Source organism: Epinephelus lanceolatus, chromosome 24, assembly GCF_041903045.1.
Source record: "Epinephelus lanceolatus isolate andai-2023 chromosome 24, ASM4190304v1, whole genome shotgun sequence".
Lineage (NCBI taxonomy): Eukaryota > Metazoa > Chordata > Actinopteri > Perciformes > Serranidae > Epinephelus > Epinephelus lanceolatus.
The window spans coordinates 4,180,214-4,196,921 of NC_135757.1; the positions used below are offsets into that span (position 1 = coordinate 4,180,214).

At 42.4% G+C, this 16,708-nt stretch overlaps 1 protein-coding gene across 4 annotated transcripts in view; it reads right to left on the reverse strand.

The window, feature by feature from the left end:
• Nucleotides 1-1,247: 1,247 nt before the first annotated feature.
• zeb2b (zinc finger E-box binding homeobox 2b) overlaps nt 1,248-16,708 on the reverse strand; it is a 100,417-nt gene continuing 84,956 nt past the window's right edge. For 2 of the 4 annotated variants that reach the window (XM_033616011.2, XM_078165805.1), the window contains exons 6-10: nt 15,812-16,026; nt 12,851-12,959; nt 9,535-11,546; nt 5,276-5,378; nt 1,248-3,419 (exon numbers count right to left, since the gene is read on the reverse strand). In XM_033616011.2, the coding sequence (XP_033471902.2) occupies nt 2,848-3,419; nt 5,276-5,378; nt 9,535-11,546; nt 12,851-12,959; nt 15,812-16,026 (3,011 nt within the window). In that variant the 3' untranslated portion in view covers nt 1,248-2,847. Of the gene's footprint in view, nt 3,420-5,197; nt 5,379-9,534; nt 11,547-12,850; nt 12,960-15,811; nt 16,027-16,708 lie in introns of all 4 variants that reach the window. The other 2 variants (XM_033616008.2, XM_078165804.1) reach the window with 1 other exon arrangement.

Below are 16,708 nucleotides of genomic sequence, written 5' to 3' on the forward strand. Positions count from 1 at the left end.
ATTTTTTGGGGGGACCATTTTAGTTGGCGGATTAACACACAAAATACTAAATCAGAAATCTTAAGAAAAGTGTCCGATATTTATCATATTTTGGTTTTAAAACAGGCCCTGTAATTTCCTAAAACAGCTGGACACTGCAAAAACAACTAAAACAAGAGGACACTATGAATTTTGTTGGGGACTATTTTCAGCAGCGGATTAACACACAAAATACTGAATCATAAACCTTAAAACAAATGTCAGATATTCATCATATTTTGGTTTTAAAACAGGCCATGTAATTCTATTAAACAGCTGGCTACTGTAGTTTTGAGCAAAAACAACTATAACAGGAGGAAATTAAACATTTTTTGGGGGGACTATTTTCAGTGGCGGATTGACACACAAAATACTAAATCATAAACCTTCAAAAAAGTGTCCAATATTTAACATATTTTATTCTAATTTAGTGTAATTTCCCTAGACAGCTGGCTACTGTAGTTTTTCATAAAAACAGCTAAAACAGGACACTGCGCATTTGTCAGGGGCATTTGTCACACTACTAAAGAATAAATGTTCAGAAAGTGTCACAGATAATAGTTTCATTTTATAAAACAGGCTCTGATAAATCCTCAAACAGCTGGCTACTGTAGTTTCTAGCAGAAACAACTATAACAGAAAGAAATTAAGCATTTTTGGGGGGATTATTTTCAGCGGCGGATTCACACACAAAATATTAAAACATAAACCTTCAAAAAAGTGTGAGATATTTATATATATTTCCTTAAACAACTGGATAAGAGAAGTAAACTACACATTTTGGGGACTATTTTCAGTGGCGGATTTACACATTTGGTTCTTGATGACAGCATGCAGTATTAACTGCAGTGTAAAACTTGTTAAAGTGATCAGGTGTTGCTCTTTTAATGCTGGAAATAAGAAATAAATATTAAATATTTGTGGTTATACATGGCGGTGGTGTGACTGGGTATAAAGCGTAGCAGAAACACAGGTGGAGAGATGTGGAATATATGTTTGGCTTCACCTAAACGAGACGTAATGAGCAGCAGGGCCGGGGTCAACTCACTTTGATGCGTGAATTGAAAGTGAATGTAATTAACATAATAATGAGAAGACTTCATCCACAGCGGTTTCTGTATATGAGAAAAGAAAGATTCCCACTTCTCCTTGTGACTCGGGCCGCGGCGCTGCCAAGCAAACCTCACTGTTTGTTCTCTGTGAATAAACATGAAGCGCTGAGGGTTTGGTACTCTGTAATTTGGCTACTTTTATTCGAGCAGGGTCATTTTCAAGAGAAATTACAAATTAAGAATTCAATAATACTTTTACAAAGACATTTCAGGAAAGATTCTTCTTCAGTCATGATATCATACATAGTATTTAACAGTCCCTCTTCATTTTTTTTAGCTTAAAAAAAGAAACAAAGATGAAGAAAGTGGAATTTTTTCAGTCGAAAATACAGTGTTTTCACAATTGTATAAAAGTTCCCAAATTTGGAATTTTCCAGTAACTGGAAAATAAAGGAAATAAAATAAAATAAGATTAAACTTCGCATTTCACAATGTTTCAAAACACAATAAATGCTCTCTTTACGTAAAATTTGCCCCTATGATCGACACCATGTTCCTTTTTACTAAAATATATCTATATATTGAAGAACTATAGTACTGTACACAACAGTATGAAATAAATAAAATTAGGAAATATAAAATGGGCCACATAAATAATGTTTTTTTTTTTTTTTTAAAACCTACAAATAAAACGAATGCAATTTGTTGTTTTCAGAAAAAAAAAATGTTTGGTGTAATACTGACAAAGTTAAAAAGAAAAAAATAAAGAAACTGAGAAAACATTGCACAACATAATGTAAACTAAGGAACTGCTGCCTATAAGTCTTAATACTGACACGGATGCTTCAAAGAACAACGGTGAACCATTTCATAATACTGAAGCTGGTGAACAAAAGTAACCTTCCTTTTACACAATACGAGGGTGGCACTTGCAGAAAACACACAGGTTAAAAGGTTTGCATATAAGGCTTCTTTTTTCTTATCAAAAAACACCTTACAAAGGCTTCGTCCTTCATTTTTTTCCCCCATACCATCTGTCCATAAACTGTATTTTCCCTTAAAACGAAGGTCTCTTTGAAACGTCATCCTTCATACAGTCTTTTTTGTTTAAATTCCTTCATTTGATTCAAGAAGAGGCCTAAAATAGTGTGGCTGGAGATGTTTGTGGCCGGGCAACATGGCAAAACTAAAGACAACACCGTAGGTAGGTAGGTAGGTAGGTAGGTGATAACAAAGGTAATATCGAAGGACTGTAGTGCAGACACTACTGCTCTTTTTCCAACACTGTATAAATATATACATAGGCAATACTTTTTATTATTTTTGTTCATGATTATAGAAGCGGAGTGCAATTTGTACAAGTCACTAGTTGTGCTATAAATACTATGGAACACAGGGGGTTTATTTGAGGAGGTTAGCACCACACATATTTTTAGGCCTTAGTACTGTACATTTTTTGAAATGTATTCATTTATTCATTGTTCGGTTTGCATAATGCAGCTTATTTCACAAACCCATGCCTCCCTTCCCTCGACGCCTCCTCCAGATTGATTTTTGAGTCCATGTCTTGTTCGGCAGACATCTTCACCCCCCCTCCCCTCCCCTCCACCCGAGGAGTCTGTCAAAGAAAGCTTCCCGGAAGCTTCAGGCACGTGCACGTACGGCTTAAAACACGGTGTTTTAAACCGAGCAGGTAAGAATACTGAACCGAAAGAGAGAAACTTAAAACTCTTAAGATGGGAAGCTTTTGAAACGCCGCCGCCGTTGTCATCGCCGATTACATGCCATCCTCCATCGTGTCCTCGTGATCCGATTTGGTTTCCGTTTTGCCGTCCAGCGAGCTATCGTCCATCGAGTGCTCTCCGTTCTCCTCCTCGTCCCTCAACGTGTCCGGGTCCGTGTCCATGCTCTTGCTCTCCTCCTCCTCCTCCTCAAACTCGTCGTCCCTCCGTCCGATCTTCGCGTACGTTCCGTCCACTTCCTTCCGTCCCTCTCTGATCCCTCCGTTCACGGCGTCGTGCCTCAGGATGGCCTCGCGCTCCGCCAGCTCCGGGTAACCCTGAGGAGTCATGCCCTGCAAGTACGCCCGGCTCATGAGCAGCTCCGTGGGCTCCAGGTGGCCCTTCTCGCGGGCCTCCCGCTCGGCCGCCTCCCGCTCCTCTGCCTCCCTCTTGCAGTAGGAGTAGCGGTGGTTCATGTGCTGCGAGTAGGAGCCCGAGTGGGAGAACCTCTTCCCGCACTTGTCGCACTGGTAAGGCTTCTCCCCCGAGTGCAGTCTGGAGTGCTCGATGAGATGGTGTTTGTGTTTGAAGGCTTTCTTGCAGATCTGGCACTGGTGCGGCCTCTTGCCTGCGGAGACACAAAACACAGAGCGGGGACGTGAGTGGCCTGCCTCGCTCCGTCCTGCTGCTACAACAAATCACACAAGTCAGAGGAAAGCAAAAAACGTTGAGGAAAAACTCTGATGAATTGGATGGCATGGAGTAAAATGACATCACGGAGCATTAAATCCAACTTTGACTTACGACTTAGGGCTATTTGTTTATTCAAATTGCGAGCGCGATGAGAAAGTGCGCTCGCATTCATGGGTCTACATTATGGAAATTCCCTCCCGTGGTTAAAGCATGGAGAAACTCAACCACAACTACTTATTTTAGGCCTGCGTGCCATGCTGATGAATGCAACATAAATAAACTACTGCAAAGCAAACAAACAGAAGGCGCGACAAAGGAGTAAACAAATCCGAGATGTGCTGCTGGTGGGGGGAGGAGAGGGTGGAGGCTCCGAGGGGTTGCCCTGCTTATCTCCAAACACAATTCAAGTTCATGGTGACGCCTGGCCCTCCATTAGGTTTTGGGCTGGGGCTCCTCCGTCTACCAAATGTGACGGGACGCTTCAGATGCCAAGGCAGAAATGAAAAACCCAAGCTGGCCACAAGGGCAGGGTGAGATAGTTTTATGACACGGGGCCATAAACTGTCTGGCTAAATAAATGTCCTCCGGCTTGTAATGTGGCCACACGGCTGCTGCTGCTGCTGCTGCTGCTGCACTCCAAAACTTAAACGAGCTTCTTCACTCAGGGTTGCTTTCAAAGTTACCTGCGTTTGTGCCTAAAAAAAAACTCCCACTCCTAACTTTCCAAACATCTCACTCTGGCTCCTTCTTCCCCACTCACTGCTGCTCAGCACGTGTGGAAATATGGCTGCCTGCCTCGCACAAATCACATGACTCCCCTCTGACACCGGAGCCCACCAGGCAACAGGCTTTCAAACTGCACTTCTGTCCAACATCTGGCCGGTTCAACTGCACTTCAGAGCCTCGTAATATTGTTAAAAACAACACACAGCGACGCGAACATGAAAGCGTCGCGCTCGGAGATGCAGGGGCGTTGTGCAGATAACGCACCCCCTTTTTTTTTTTTAAGAGTTCAGCGCACTGTTCTGACGGTGCACCCTCCCTCCCTTTTATGTCCAACCAGATAACATGAAGGCTGCATAAAGCACCGAGCGCTCTGCTACAGATAGCGGATAAAATAAATGATGCAACCTAGTGAAAGAGGATCTCTGTATAATGACTATAATGAAAGACTTGTTATCAGCGCTCTGAAGCTTCTGAGCACTACTCCGCTGATGTGATCTATCGCCAATAATGGGGCCGATAAAGGCATTAGGGGCCTTTTGCCGGCTTTATATATCTAGGTGAATTGATGTGTGTCTTTTAAGATAGCAAAATGGTTAATACAGCAGGATATGATTGGAAAATAAAGAGTACAATGACTTGAAAAGATAGCTCCCTGTGCTTGCCTACCTGCATTAATTACACATTACACGTTTAAGGAACAATCTCACATGGATATTTTAGAGAAGAACACACAAAGCTTCAAACACGTCACAAAGTCAAACTTTCTCGTCTGAGATCTACTCATTCGTTGGCATCCTGTCAATGAAGAAGCAAGTTAGGTGTCGGTTTACATATACAACTTAAGGGTCAAACAGAGAGGGAAAGAAGGAGAAAAAGGGGGGGTAACATAAAATATATATATTCATACTGAGAGGATTCGGAAACACAAACATTTAAAACATAAAAAAAGCAATGGGGTTTAAAATAAGGGTCTAGAACAGTATATACCTGTGTGTTCATATTTGTGTCTTAGAAGGGAACTGCTCTTCTGGAATGTTTTGTCGCACAAGTCACACGCGTACATACCACTTTCGGTCTTCTTAATCTTCTTCCGCGACAGACAGGAGTCGGGGTCTGTCATGTCGTCCAGCCCTGACATGTAATCTGGTGTACCGTCGAGCAGGTCCCCCTTGACAATCAGAGAGAAAATAAAAAAGAGAAAACAAGAAATTATAATGAATTGGGTGCGTGACAAAGGGCTGCAGTGCATTTATTAAATGTTTAATTCACTTACTTTAGCTTTAGTGTTAGCTTGAGCTAGCTTGATGTTCAATCATATGTTACATTTTTAGTACATTTCTTAGTTTATTAACTATAAAATTGACTTCTATATACAGTAAGGTCATTTATAGACAATCTCAAAAGAAGAAAATCTGGAATCAGCTACAAAAGTAGTTACGTTACCATAAGTTTTAGCTTGAGCTAGCCTGAGTGTTAGCATAGGCTATGTTAAATTTCTTTATAATTTTAGTACATTTCTTACTTAATTTACTCCAGGAAGCTAAATAATCTCTAAGAATCACTTCAAAATACAGTAAGGTCATTAATAGACAATTTCAAAAGAAGAAAAGCTGCGGTTAGTGACAAAATGTAGTCACGTTAGCTTTAGTTTTAGCTTAATCTAGCATGTGTGTAGTCATATGTTTTCATATTTTCATTACAATTATAGCACATTTATTAGTTTACTAACTCTAGAAAGCTCAATAATATCTAAAAAGGACAATTAGATACAGTAAGGTTCTTTTGTAAATAAGTTCAACGGGAAGAAAAGCTGTGGTTAGCCACAAAATCTACTTACTTTAGCTTTAGCTTAGCCTAGCATGTGTGTAATCATATGTTAAATTTCTTTACAATTTTTATACAATTCTTAGTTAATTAACTCAGGAAGCTCAATAATTTGTAAAAATGACAATTATATACAGTAACGTTCTTTTGTAAATAAGTTCAACAGGAAGAAAAGCTGCGGTTAGCAACAAAATGTAGTTACTTTAGCTTTATCTTGAGCTAGCTTGAGTGTGTACGTGTTAAATTTCTTTACAATTTTTGAACATTTCTTGGTTTATTAACTCCAGGAAGCTACATAACCTCTAAAAATGACTTCTATATACAGTAAGGTCGTTTGTAAACAAGTTCAACAAAAAGAATAGCTGCAATTTGCGACAAAATTTAGTTACGTTAGCTTAACTTTTTGGCTTGAGCTAGCTTGAGTGTAAGTATATGTTAAATTTCCTTACAATTTTAACACATTTATTAGTTTATTAACTCTAGAAAGCTCAATAATCTCTAAAAATGACCATTATAAACAGTAAGGTTCTTTTGTAAATAAGTTCAACAGGAAGAAAAGCTGCGGTTAGCGACAAAATGTAGTTACTTTAGCTTTAGTTTTAGCTTGAGCTAGCTTCAGTGTAAGCACATGTTAAATTTCTTTCCAATTTTCGTACATTTCTCAGTTAATTAAGTCAAGGAAGCTACATAATCTCTAAAAATGACTTCCATATACAGTAAGGTTGTAAATAACGTCAACAAAAAGAAAAGCTGCAATTTAGTTACGTTAGCTTAACTTTTTTGGCTTGAGCTAGCTTGAGTGTAAGTATATGTTAAATTTCTTTACAATTTCTGTCATTTTCTTAGTTTATTAACTCTAGAAAGCCCAATATTCTTTAAGTGTTCTGTAAACAGTAAGTTTAACAAGAAGAAAAGCTGCAATTAGCGACAAAATTTAGTTATTTTTGATTTAGCTTTAGCTTAAACTAGCTTGCGTAGAAGCATATCTTAAATTCTTTTGCAATTCAAGTACAAATCTTAGTTATTAACTCTAGAAAGCTCTATCAACTCTCAATTTAACTTCTACATACAGTAATGTGGTTTGTAAACAAGTACAACAAGAAGAAAAGCTGTAGTTTGCACCAAAATTTAGCTACTTTAGCTTTGGCTCAAGCTAGCTTTGATGTAGAAGTGTATAGCATGTTTCTTATTTCATTAACTCCAGAAAGCTTTGTAATTTCTCAACATGACTTCTATACACAATAATGTCAACTGTAGACAGGTTCAACAAGAAAAAAAGTTGCTATTAGCAACATTTACTCACTTAAGCAACACTCTAGCATGATGTAGAAGCTACGTTAAATTACTTCACATTTTTAGTACATTTTTTTTAGTATATGAACTCTAGAAAACTATCTAATCTCTTAATATGACATTATAGGGATGTTCAACAAAAAGAAAAGCTGCTTAGCAACAAAATTTACCCACTTTAGCTTTGGTGTTAGCTTAATCTAGCTTGCAGTAGAAAGTACATTACGTTTTTCAGTCATTTCTTGGATTATTAACTATAGAAAGCTTTATCTTTTGACATAACTTCTATACACAGTAAGATAATTTGTAGACGAGGTCAGCAGAAAGATATCTGTGGCCATTTGCTTGATGCTAATCATTAGCAACACAAAACCACACAAAAAAAGCAGTTTAAAAGTGGCGGGAATCAAAATTTTCAATCTCACTTCAGTTATTTTTATTGCAACAAAATATATGTAGTGGACTGAAAAAGGAATTTATTTCATGATTGTAGTAGGTGACCAAAAGCTTAATATTGATAGTTTATACGATTAAAAAATATATACTTACACTGACACAGAAAAATGTCACGATTCGATTCTGTATCAGTTTAATACTTTAAATTATTTAAAAAACGACAAAGTATTTTATGAATGTACGTCATTATATGCAATTATATGATGCATAAGTGTGCAAATGTTGTTTTAATCTCAATAAAAGCCGCTTAATGTTTAAAGAAATCACCTCCTGTGTTCTTGGATAAAGCAGTAAACTGAAGCGTTCCTCCCAAACAATCACACTATGCTTCATGTTCTCATGCATTTTTAATTACCAGCACATACCAGCGTTGATTTCTTATAAAACTTTCAGCTCCGCCGTAATATCGCCCATCTATAACTGACATGCTCCCCATTATGAAACTCCGCCGTAATGGTGTATTCAGTGTGGTCTCATTTTGTACAGGAGTGTTAATTCTGCAGATTCCCTTTAAAAATTCTCTTTTATGATGAAGATTAGTCTCAAACATGAACAATATTACAACATTAGAGGCGGCAGAGTGAGCCATTCTTGAAATTGCAAACTCATATAATGATTAAAATCAGAAGGTGCACCTTAATGGCCAATATTGAGCCAGCAAAGCTTCCTTCAATGAGCATGTGTGTGTGTGTGTGTGTGATAATGTGAGGACAGCTCTGCACTGTGTTTTAAGAAGGGACCACTATCACTCTGCAATCAATTTGAACTAAACGCCCGTAGCTGTATTTTTAAAATCTAATTTAATAACTTAGAATAGGAAACATTATTAATACTTTTTTTCATCAAAATGGTTCCCTCTATGTTAAACAGCCTTCAGCATTCAGTGGTAATGAACATGGAGACTGTGCATTATTAATCCACATGTAGGAGCTCATTTTGGCTGTGGCTCTCTTTAAAATGCAGCAAAGTTGCGATGGGAAATTTTGGAGAAGTGCACAGCTCCGGGGCTCACCTTTGTCATTTTTACAAAGGCCTTTCACCCATATTTAATAACAAAATATCTGAGTTCAGGCCAGCGCTGGAGGAGGACTGGAGTCAGGAGCATTAATGTATTCCACACACAGCAGAGGGGAGAATTTACAGTGGAGAGTGGTAACAATTACGGCTTTATTGAGATGAGATTTTAGGGCCAATATCGTTCCTGTTATTTATTTGAACCTGATGCTGTTTGATGTTTTGCGCCAATGTGTTCTTTTATGCGTAAATCGGAGCTTTTTGAATTAAAACGTGCAGATATTCAGGGTTGAGATTGAAATCTAGGCTAGACAGCTGCAAAAAATACATACTGGATTCCAACTAATGATTACTAATCAGTAGAAAGCATTGTGAAATAACTGTTTGTCAGAAAGTACCTCGATTTATAAATCAGAAAGTCGAATATTTGTCTTCTTTGCCAGATAAGGTCTAAAATGACTGATCAATCACCAAAAAGGTTCATTAACTCGAAACTCGAAACTCTAAAATGCCCCGTCTTCTCCATGACACCACTAACTACACTTCACGTCTCCCCACCCCGGGGGTCGTGCCACAGCTGTTTATCTCCATCTCCTCTGCCAGCTCACTCCACCTCAGGTGAGCGTTTAACTCTCCTGACTCTGAAGTCGGTTTTAATTAGTACAGAAATGAGTTCAGATCATTTTAGGGAGTCTGAGTGAGCCTGGGGCTTTTGCAAAAACCACAGGTGGCTTATTTACCTGGAAACCTGGTTTCCGCTGGTACTTTCTCCTCTGCTGCATCTCGGCAAAGGTAGCTGCCCCTGCTGCGTAAGTGTAGGCCATGTGTGGTAGGAAGCCCATTTGATCCATGCCCGGGTAGGGCCTAAGACCCGGTATGCTGGCCTGCATCGGGGGCATGAATGTGGCAGGTGGGAAAGCGCTCTGAGGTGGAAGTGACGTGTACAGGGGTTTGGCAGCGAATGGGTTAATGCCGAAGATGGGGCTAGTGCTTTTTTCAAGGTTTCCGTTGTTGGTAGAGCCTGAGAATTCCTTCTTGAGATAGGCCAAGTTCAAAGGCTCTTCGAAGTGCTCTCGAGGAGAGGGGATGCTGTTATGGTCAATGGTAATGCTGTTGACTTTCGGTCTGCTTTTGACAGTCAGTGCATGCTTGGGTTCCTTCATTAGTCTCGGCAGAGAGAGGTCCAGCGGCTCAGCCTGCAGGTCTTCTGAAGTCAAGCTGTTTGGAGTGTAGGAGCTGCTGTGAGAGTTTTTGGAAGATGTGGAGGACAGATTTAGCGGGGAGGGGGTGTTGCTGCGGGAGTGGTCCAACTTTTCACCTGTGGGTTTGGCGCTGTTGCCGTACTGGTGGTTTTTCAAATGTCTGAGCGGGTTGTCACAGTTGTTTACGTTGTTATGGAGCTCTGCTATGGAGGGGGACGTGATGGGGTCAGTAGGTTTCATTAGAGACACAGGTGACCTAGCTGCCATAGAGTCTTTTGGTGGAGTGTGGTGGTTATTTGTTCCGACAACCATATCCATGTTGTTCCTGTGCTCTAGTGGTGGGGTTCTGTTGGTGCCGTACTGGTACATCTTCCGCTGCTCGAACCACTCCTTGACGAATTCCTGAGGAAGGCCGACCGCTATGGAAATCTTGAGCAGCTCCTCCGAGTTGGGCTCCATGTTCATGGCAAAATATGCCTTCAGCACAGACATGTGGTCCCTGTAAGGGTTAAGGGGCCCAGTGAGTCCCTTCTCAGACAACATGGAGGAGGATAAGTGGGTGTTCTTCTCCATGAATATCCCTGGTTTGTTGGGCATCAAATTCTCACTGGGCTGCAGCACGGCTTTGATCTCCTCGTTCATTTTACACAGGTAGCGTTCATGCTGATGCAAAGGTATTGGCCCGGTGAAGGTTTCTTTGCAATATTGGCAAGCATAAGGTGTAAACATGTTATTTTCCTGCACCTTCTCCTCGACACCTCCTTCAAGCATGTGGTTGGATTTCTCTCGTTTGATATTGCTAATCTGTCTCTTTGAGTCTGTTGTCAAGCTCTGGAGGCAGGCTTTGGCTTCGTTCACTTTTTCTAACGTGTAGTCGATGATGCTTTTGGTGGCGCCATTGTGATTGACAAGTGGAAGACCGACCTGACTCCCCGTCGAAGTCAGCACCTGTTTCTGCTCTTCCACCTGGGACCCCAGCTCCTTCATGTAGGCCTTGAGCTTGGAGAGCTCCTCAGGCTTGCAGTCCATTTTCTGCCGGCACACAGTGTTGTCCACGATCTGGAGAACCTTCTGCACCTCGCTCAGGTTGTTCGCCAGCGGGCCCGGGTAGCACAGGAGCTGCGACTCGAGCCCGGCCATCCCGAGGTGCTGCAAGGGGCTCTGGGCCGTCGAGTTGTGGTGGACCCCCAGCGGGCTGTTCCCTCCCATGCCTCCGTTCATGAACGGCCCGGGAGCGCCGAATCCGTGAGACGCCATCATCAGCTTGTAGTCGTTGAAGTCCAGCGGCTCCGTCTTGATGCTCAAGTGGTTGTTGTGTTCGGAGAGGCCGAGCGGCTTGCCGTTCTCCAGCTTCTGCCGCAGCTGGGTGATGGCGGAGTTGGTGGGCGAGGAGGAGGCGGAGGTCGGGGAGGAGCCTGTCTTCATGTTGCTGCGCATCCTGCCGTTGACAGCGATCAGGCCGATGCACTTTTTGCTGCTGATGTGGGAGCTGTAGGAGCCCGAGTGGGAGAAACGCTTCTTGCAGTTGGGGCACTCGTACGGTTTTTCACCTGAAACAAACAAACAGAAATGATTGTAAAATGGCTGACATGAATAATATCATCAAATCTTCAATCTTCATGTGCTTCATATCCCTAAACTCTGTACAAGCTGAGCTAAAAGGGTATGGAAGTCAGTAAACTATAAGAATTGATAAAAGTATTGAAATTGTTTGTAACTCTAATTTGAAGGAATGTGAAAGAAATTACGAAATTAGGACAATCTGACATGTTTTTTCATCAGATTTTCGAAAGTAAACACACTAAACTTATGGATCCTAAAGATTTTAAAATGTAGAAACATAAACAAAATATTTCTTAACACTCCAGAAGTTATTTGAAGTATGTACATTAATTAGTTTTTCAGATATGCTCATTTTTATGAGCAAAGCGCAAAGGCGTTGAGGTACATTCATTGTTCATTCCTCTGGTGCATGTGCACATTCTTGCGTGGCTGTGCACCACATGTCATCACAAGCGTGCAGCATGATGACGTGGAAGACAGGAGCCTTAGCTTTCTGCTGCAAAAAGAATAACTGCTCTAGCTGTTATGATTTTTATTTTAGATCATTATAAAACAGGATTATGCGAACAACGTTCTCCCGCAGCTATTGCGGGGAAAATCCCGTGAAAATGCCCACATAAGTATGGCCAAATACTACATTTGCACCACACGCAGGGTAAGGTAACGTGAGGTAATGACATGATGAAGAAGGCAGAGGCCTTTGCTTTCAGCTGCAAAAAGAATGAATGCTCTGTGTGTTATGGTTCCTTTTTTAGATTGATTTAAACAGGATCATGCAAAGAACGATCTCCCACCCAGAGGGTTTAAGGTTTTGCAAAATATTACAAATATTACTTGCAATTCAAAGTGTTTTACATAGGTACAGGGAGGTATTAATACATAAAAAAAGAATAAAGTAAAATGAATCAGATAAATTAATATAGAAGGAAAGTTGCAGCGCAGTATCAAATTGCCAGAAATTTACTGAAAATACAATAAAAGTTTGGTGTAGAAAATTAAGCAATCAGAAAAAGCCTTCGGAGCCAACTCGGCCTCTTCGATGGGCATTGTTCCTGACAAATAAGCTAATAACTGTAATGAATTTTGCTGATATGCTTCACACACATACGCATTTCTAAGCAAATATTGTACTTGGCATCGGCACTGATTCTTAACACAGCAGAGTTCAGTGTCCATCAACAGCAGGGAGGGTCCAAAATAAACCAAAAGGAATTTCTGCACATTCATGGCGTTCTTAAATCATGCTTATGAATATTCAAAAAGGCAGGGCGGCATTCCTCCCGCGACTCACCGCTATGAATCCGGAGGTGTTCCTTCAGATGGTGCTTGTATTTGAAGGCCTTGCCACACTCGGTGCATTTGAACTTGCGGTTGCCGGCCGCTTGGTTGAGCAGTTGGTGCTGCGGGAGGGAGGAAGAGAAAAAGAGAGGGATGCGCGTTGAGAAGAAAATGCACAAACATCGTGGGGGTGAGAGTTCAGTAAATAATCACAATCGGTCGGCATGACAACAAGCAACAAGCCAAAGCGGCTCCTGTCGCCAGCGGAGCATCTTGGCTTTCTACTCCCACCTCCGTCGAGCGACTACAGGCAGCGGCGGCGGTGATAACAGAGAGAATCACATACCTTTTAATTTCCTGGCTCCTCAGCCAAAGGAGGCATGCCTTTAGAATTTGGCAGCCCAGAAAATAGAATCAATGAAAGAGTCTTTTTAGAGCGTTTCCCCTTCATTAGAAGCGCCGATCTGATCTACTTTTCATTAATTTGGGCCTAATCAGTCTGAAAGGTATTCAGAATCATCTGCGGGCTCTTTCACCCTGCATACCTGTATTCACACCATCTGAATTACACTTTGTACTCCTTTCAAATGCCTTACAGTAATTAGCTCTTTTTCTAAAAACCTTGAACGTGTCTTTAATAATCGTAGGATACAGAACACAGCGTATAGGCCCGGCCTTGATTCGCTGTTCAAAGGTAAACATCAGTTGCAATCCATCAAATTTGCAATTCAAACACCGGCCTGTTCTCTGAAAAGAAAAGAAGTCAAAATATAATACCCGGCGACGGCAACAACGCCTTATGTGTAAACCTGGCTCGTCACTCTCGCAACAATTAATTCCAAGAGGACGTTAAACGGTTAGTAAATAACAAAAAAAAACAAAACAGGACACATATTCTGTGAGCTCGCTAGGGGGAAGAACACTCCCTCCTCCCAGTTCAGCCTTGACAAATGCTGGGGTGTGTGCTGACTCTACCCACATTCCTGGGGAGACAGATGGTGGCGCGCAGGACACTGGGAGGACTGGGAGGAATTGTTCAAACAGCCCCAACCTTCAAAGATCAAGCAGGGAGAGTCGGGGGCCCCGCCAAGCGCCGGAGAGGGACCCCACCGCTCGTATGTTGCTGAGTTGCATAAACAAACAGCAACAGCTGCTTCGCTGCCTCCGCCCCCACCTCCACCACCACCATCGCCGCCGCCATCCCCTTACTTCCCCCCTGAGGACCCCTGCCCGGTAAAGTTTAGTCTCGCCACCACTGCTAATAAGACACAATTGCTCTGCGCTCTTAATTGTGAATGGCACCGGCAGAATGCTCCATCTCTCCTTCATGGCTCGTGTCAGTGTGAACACTGCCGCCGCCGCCGCCGCTGCTGCTGCTACTCCTACTTGTGGGCGGGGGCCTGACTGGATGTTTGCATATGTATAACCTCTAATTAGTCATATTTCAGCTAATTGGTTAAGAGGAGGAGGAGTATTAAGGCTTGTAAACATACGAGACAGAACAGCAGAGCACATGTTTACCTATCAGGACATTATTCTTTATGTTAATCTGACTGCTCCTCCTGAGTTTGCCGCTAATTGCCAAATGTACATTTTCACATGAATACATGCGTCTCATGAACGCGCCGAAGAGGAAGTGGTGTTACCTTTTTTTAGGTCTTGAATGCGCACATCAAACAGAGCGCCACCTACAGAGCAGCACCAAGACTCGAGTCTCATCTGGAGGATTACCACTTAAACAATCCAGCTAATTTACAAATCAAGATAACCGGCTTTGTGGAAGGACCTGCGGCGCCTGAATAGGAGCCCTCTGCCATTGACTCGACTCTGGAGGGGAGCACCAACAGCATTGTAATATGAGGATTGGGACAGCGGCTCACTCGGCCGGCCCATCTGCTCACGTTTACACCCAGCTGGTAGATCAGGTGAAAGTGCTGGCTGCTGACATCTGATCAAATCAGCCACAGTCTGAGCCTGTCATTCTCGCTTCAGAGAGCACAACACAACACCCACGACCTGGGACTGAACACGGCAGAGCGCCGTGATATCATCTGTGATTCTATTGGACGTTACAGGGCTTTTTCTGGTGGAGGAAGTTGAATTTTGCCCCTTTTTCTGCTCTGCAGGCTTCAAAAATTAGCATGTAGCGTGCAGCAATACTTTATAAATGCTACAGTTCAGTGTGTATGTGCAATAAATCACAAACTCAGACCTGTTTCATTTCAAATATTAACTCACGCTCTTAAATTCGTCGTATTTTTTAACCAGATACCGACTCCATCTACTTTTAAATCTACTGCTCCAATTTTAGTTCACTGAGAAGTTATAATTATCCCCCAACGTGCAAAAAAATGTTTTTCTCTCTCGCCACAATCTATCTCGCCCCACATCTTCAACTTAAAGCTGACAAGCGAGTTAAACGCCCGTGACCGCGGGATGCGTTTTCACCTCACAGGACTTTAAGGTGATTCATGCTAACTGCCAGCAGATTCACATTATATTTCAGACGTATAGGATATAAATCGCTCGAGAAAATTCAAGTATACACAGATGTTTATGCAGTGCATGAAATTAGAAGTAGGGGGAGGGGTCGGTTTGATGGAGTGCTACGACTGCGGGCTGCACCAGAAGAACATTAAAAGCCAGGAGTGAAGTGAAGTTAAGGAGCTGATAAAAATTTCCAAATTGGAAATTCACACAATCATTCGATCGTGAACACGAGACTGGAAAATTATATCAGGGAGGGCCATCAAAAAACCATTTAGGGCCTCAATTAAAGTTATTACCATTAAAGGATCTGCATCTTCAAAATGCCATGAAAAATTAATAATGATTGCCAATCAGAAAAAATGATCTCTCTTCTCCGAGGGATCAGAGCACATTAGAAGTCAAATGAAACAGGGGACGAAGGAGGAGGAGGAGGAGGTGGAGAAAGAGAAGTGAAGGATGAAGAAAAAATTAAAATCCCCCTAACCTGATCCCTCGCAGGCTTGTGTGTGGCCATATGCCGCTCAAGCTGAGTGCGGTAAGCAAACGTGTAGTTGCACAGGGGGCAGGCGAAGTTCTCCTCGTTCTTCTCATGGCGGTACTTGATGTGCTCCTTCAGCGATGTCAAACGCTTGTAGCCCCGGTCGCAGTAGGGGCAGGTCAACAGTTGGGCGAAGGCATCTGGCGTTCCAGGTGGCAGGTCTGCACGGGAGACAGCGGGAGGAGGAGGAGGGGGGGGAGAGGAGGAAGGGGAAGGGGAAGGGAAAGCGGGCCAAAAGGTCAGCGAATCAATGGCAGCTAACGGGCGGGCTGCCCAGAGTGGTATGGGAGTTATCTCTGCAATCTGCTCCACATGAGAGCCACAGTGTCAGGCTGGCATCCGCTGCACTACGACCTCCTCCCGGCTCCTCACAGACACACACTCTCACATACGTCTCACTTTCCTCGACACACACAGTGGACAAACCCGCTGACACACACCTAATTTCTTGAAACACTTTTTAATGCCATTCCCACTCACACGTTCGTCATGTCTGCAGCATGAATCATGAGCCCATTCCGGGGAGCTTCAGAGGTGCGCTATCTGATTTCAAGCCCCTGCCCAGCTGTTGCTTAAGACTGTAGGTAAACACCAAGGCATCCGGTGAATCTGTGGGACCAACAGCTGCCCGGTTGTGTCAGCGGGAAGAGCTGCTGCTCTGTCCAGACTCCTTTCCTTTCTTTTTTTTTTTTTTTTAACCTTTGCTGGTGCGAGGGGGGGTGAGCTGAGCAAGCATGTTCTGCTACTGCAACAGTCGAGCTACAAGAGGAGGCCACAAGTGTCTACGACTCGTTTTAAAATCAATCAACACTGGTGTCAATGTGCTGCCAAACATTTTCAGTA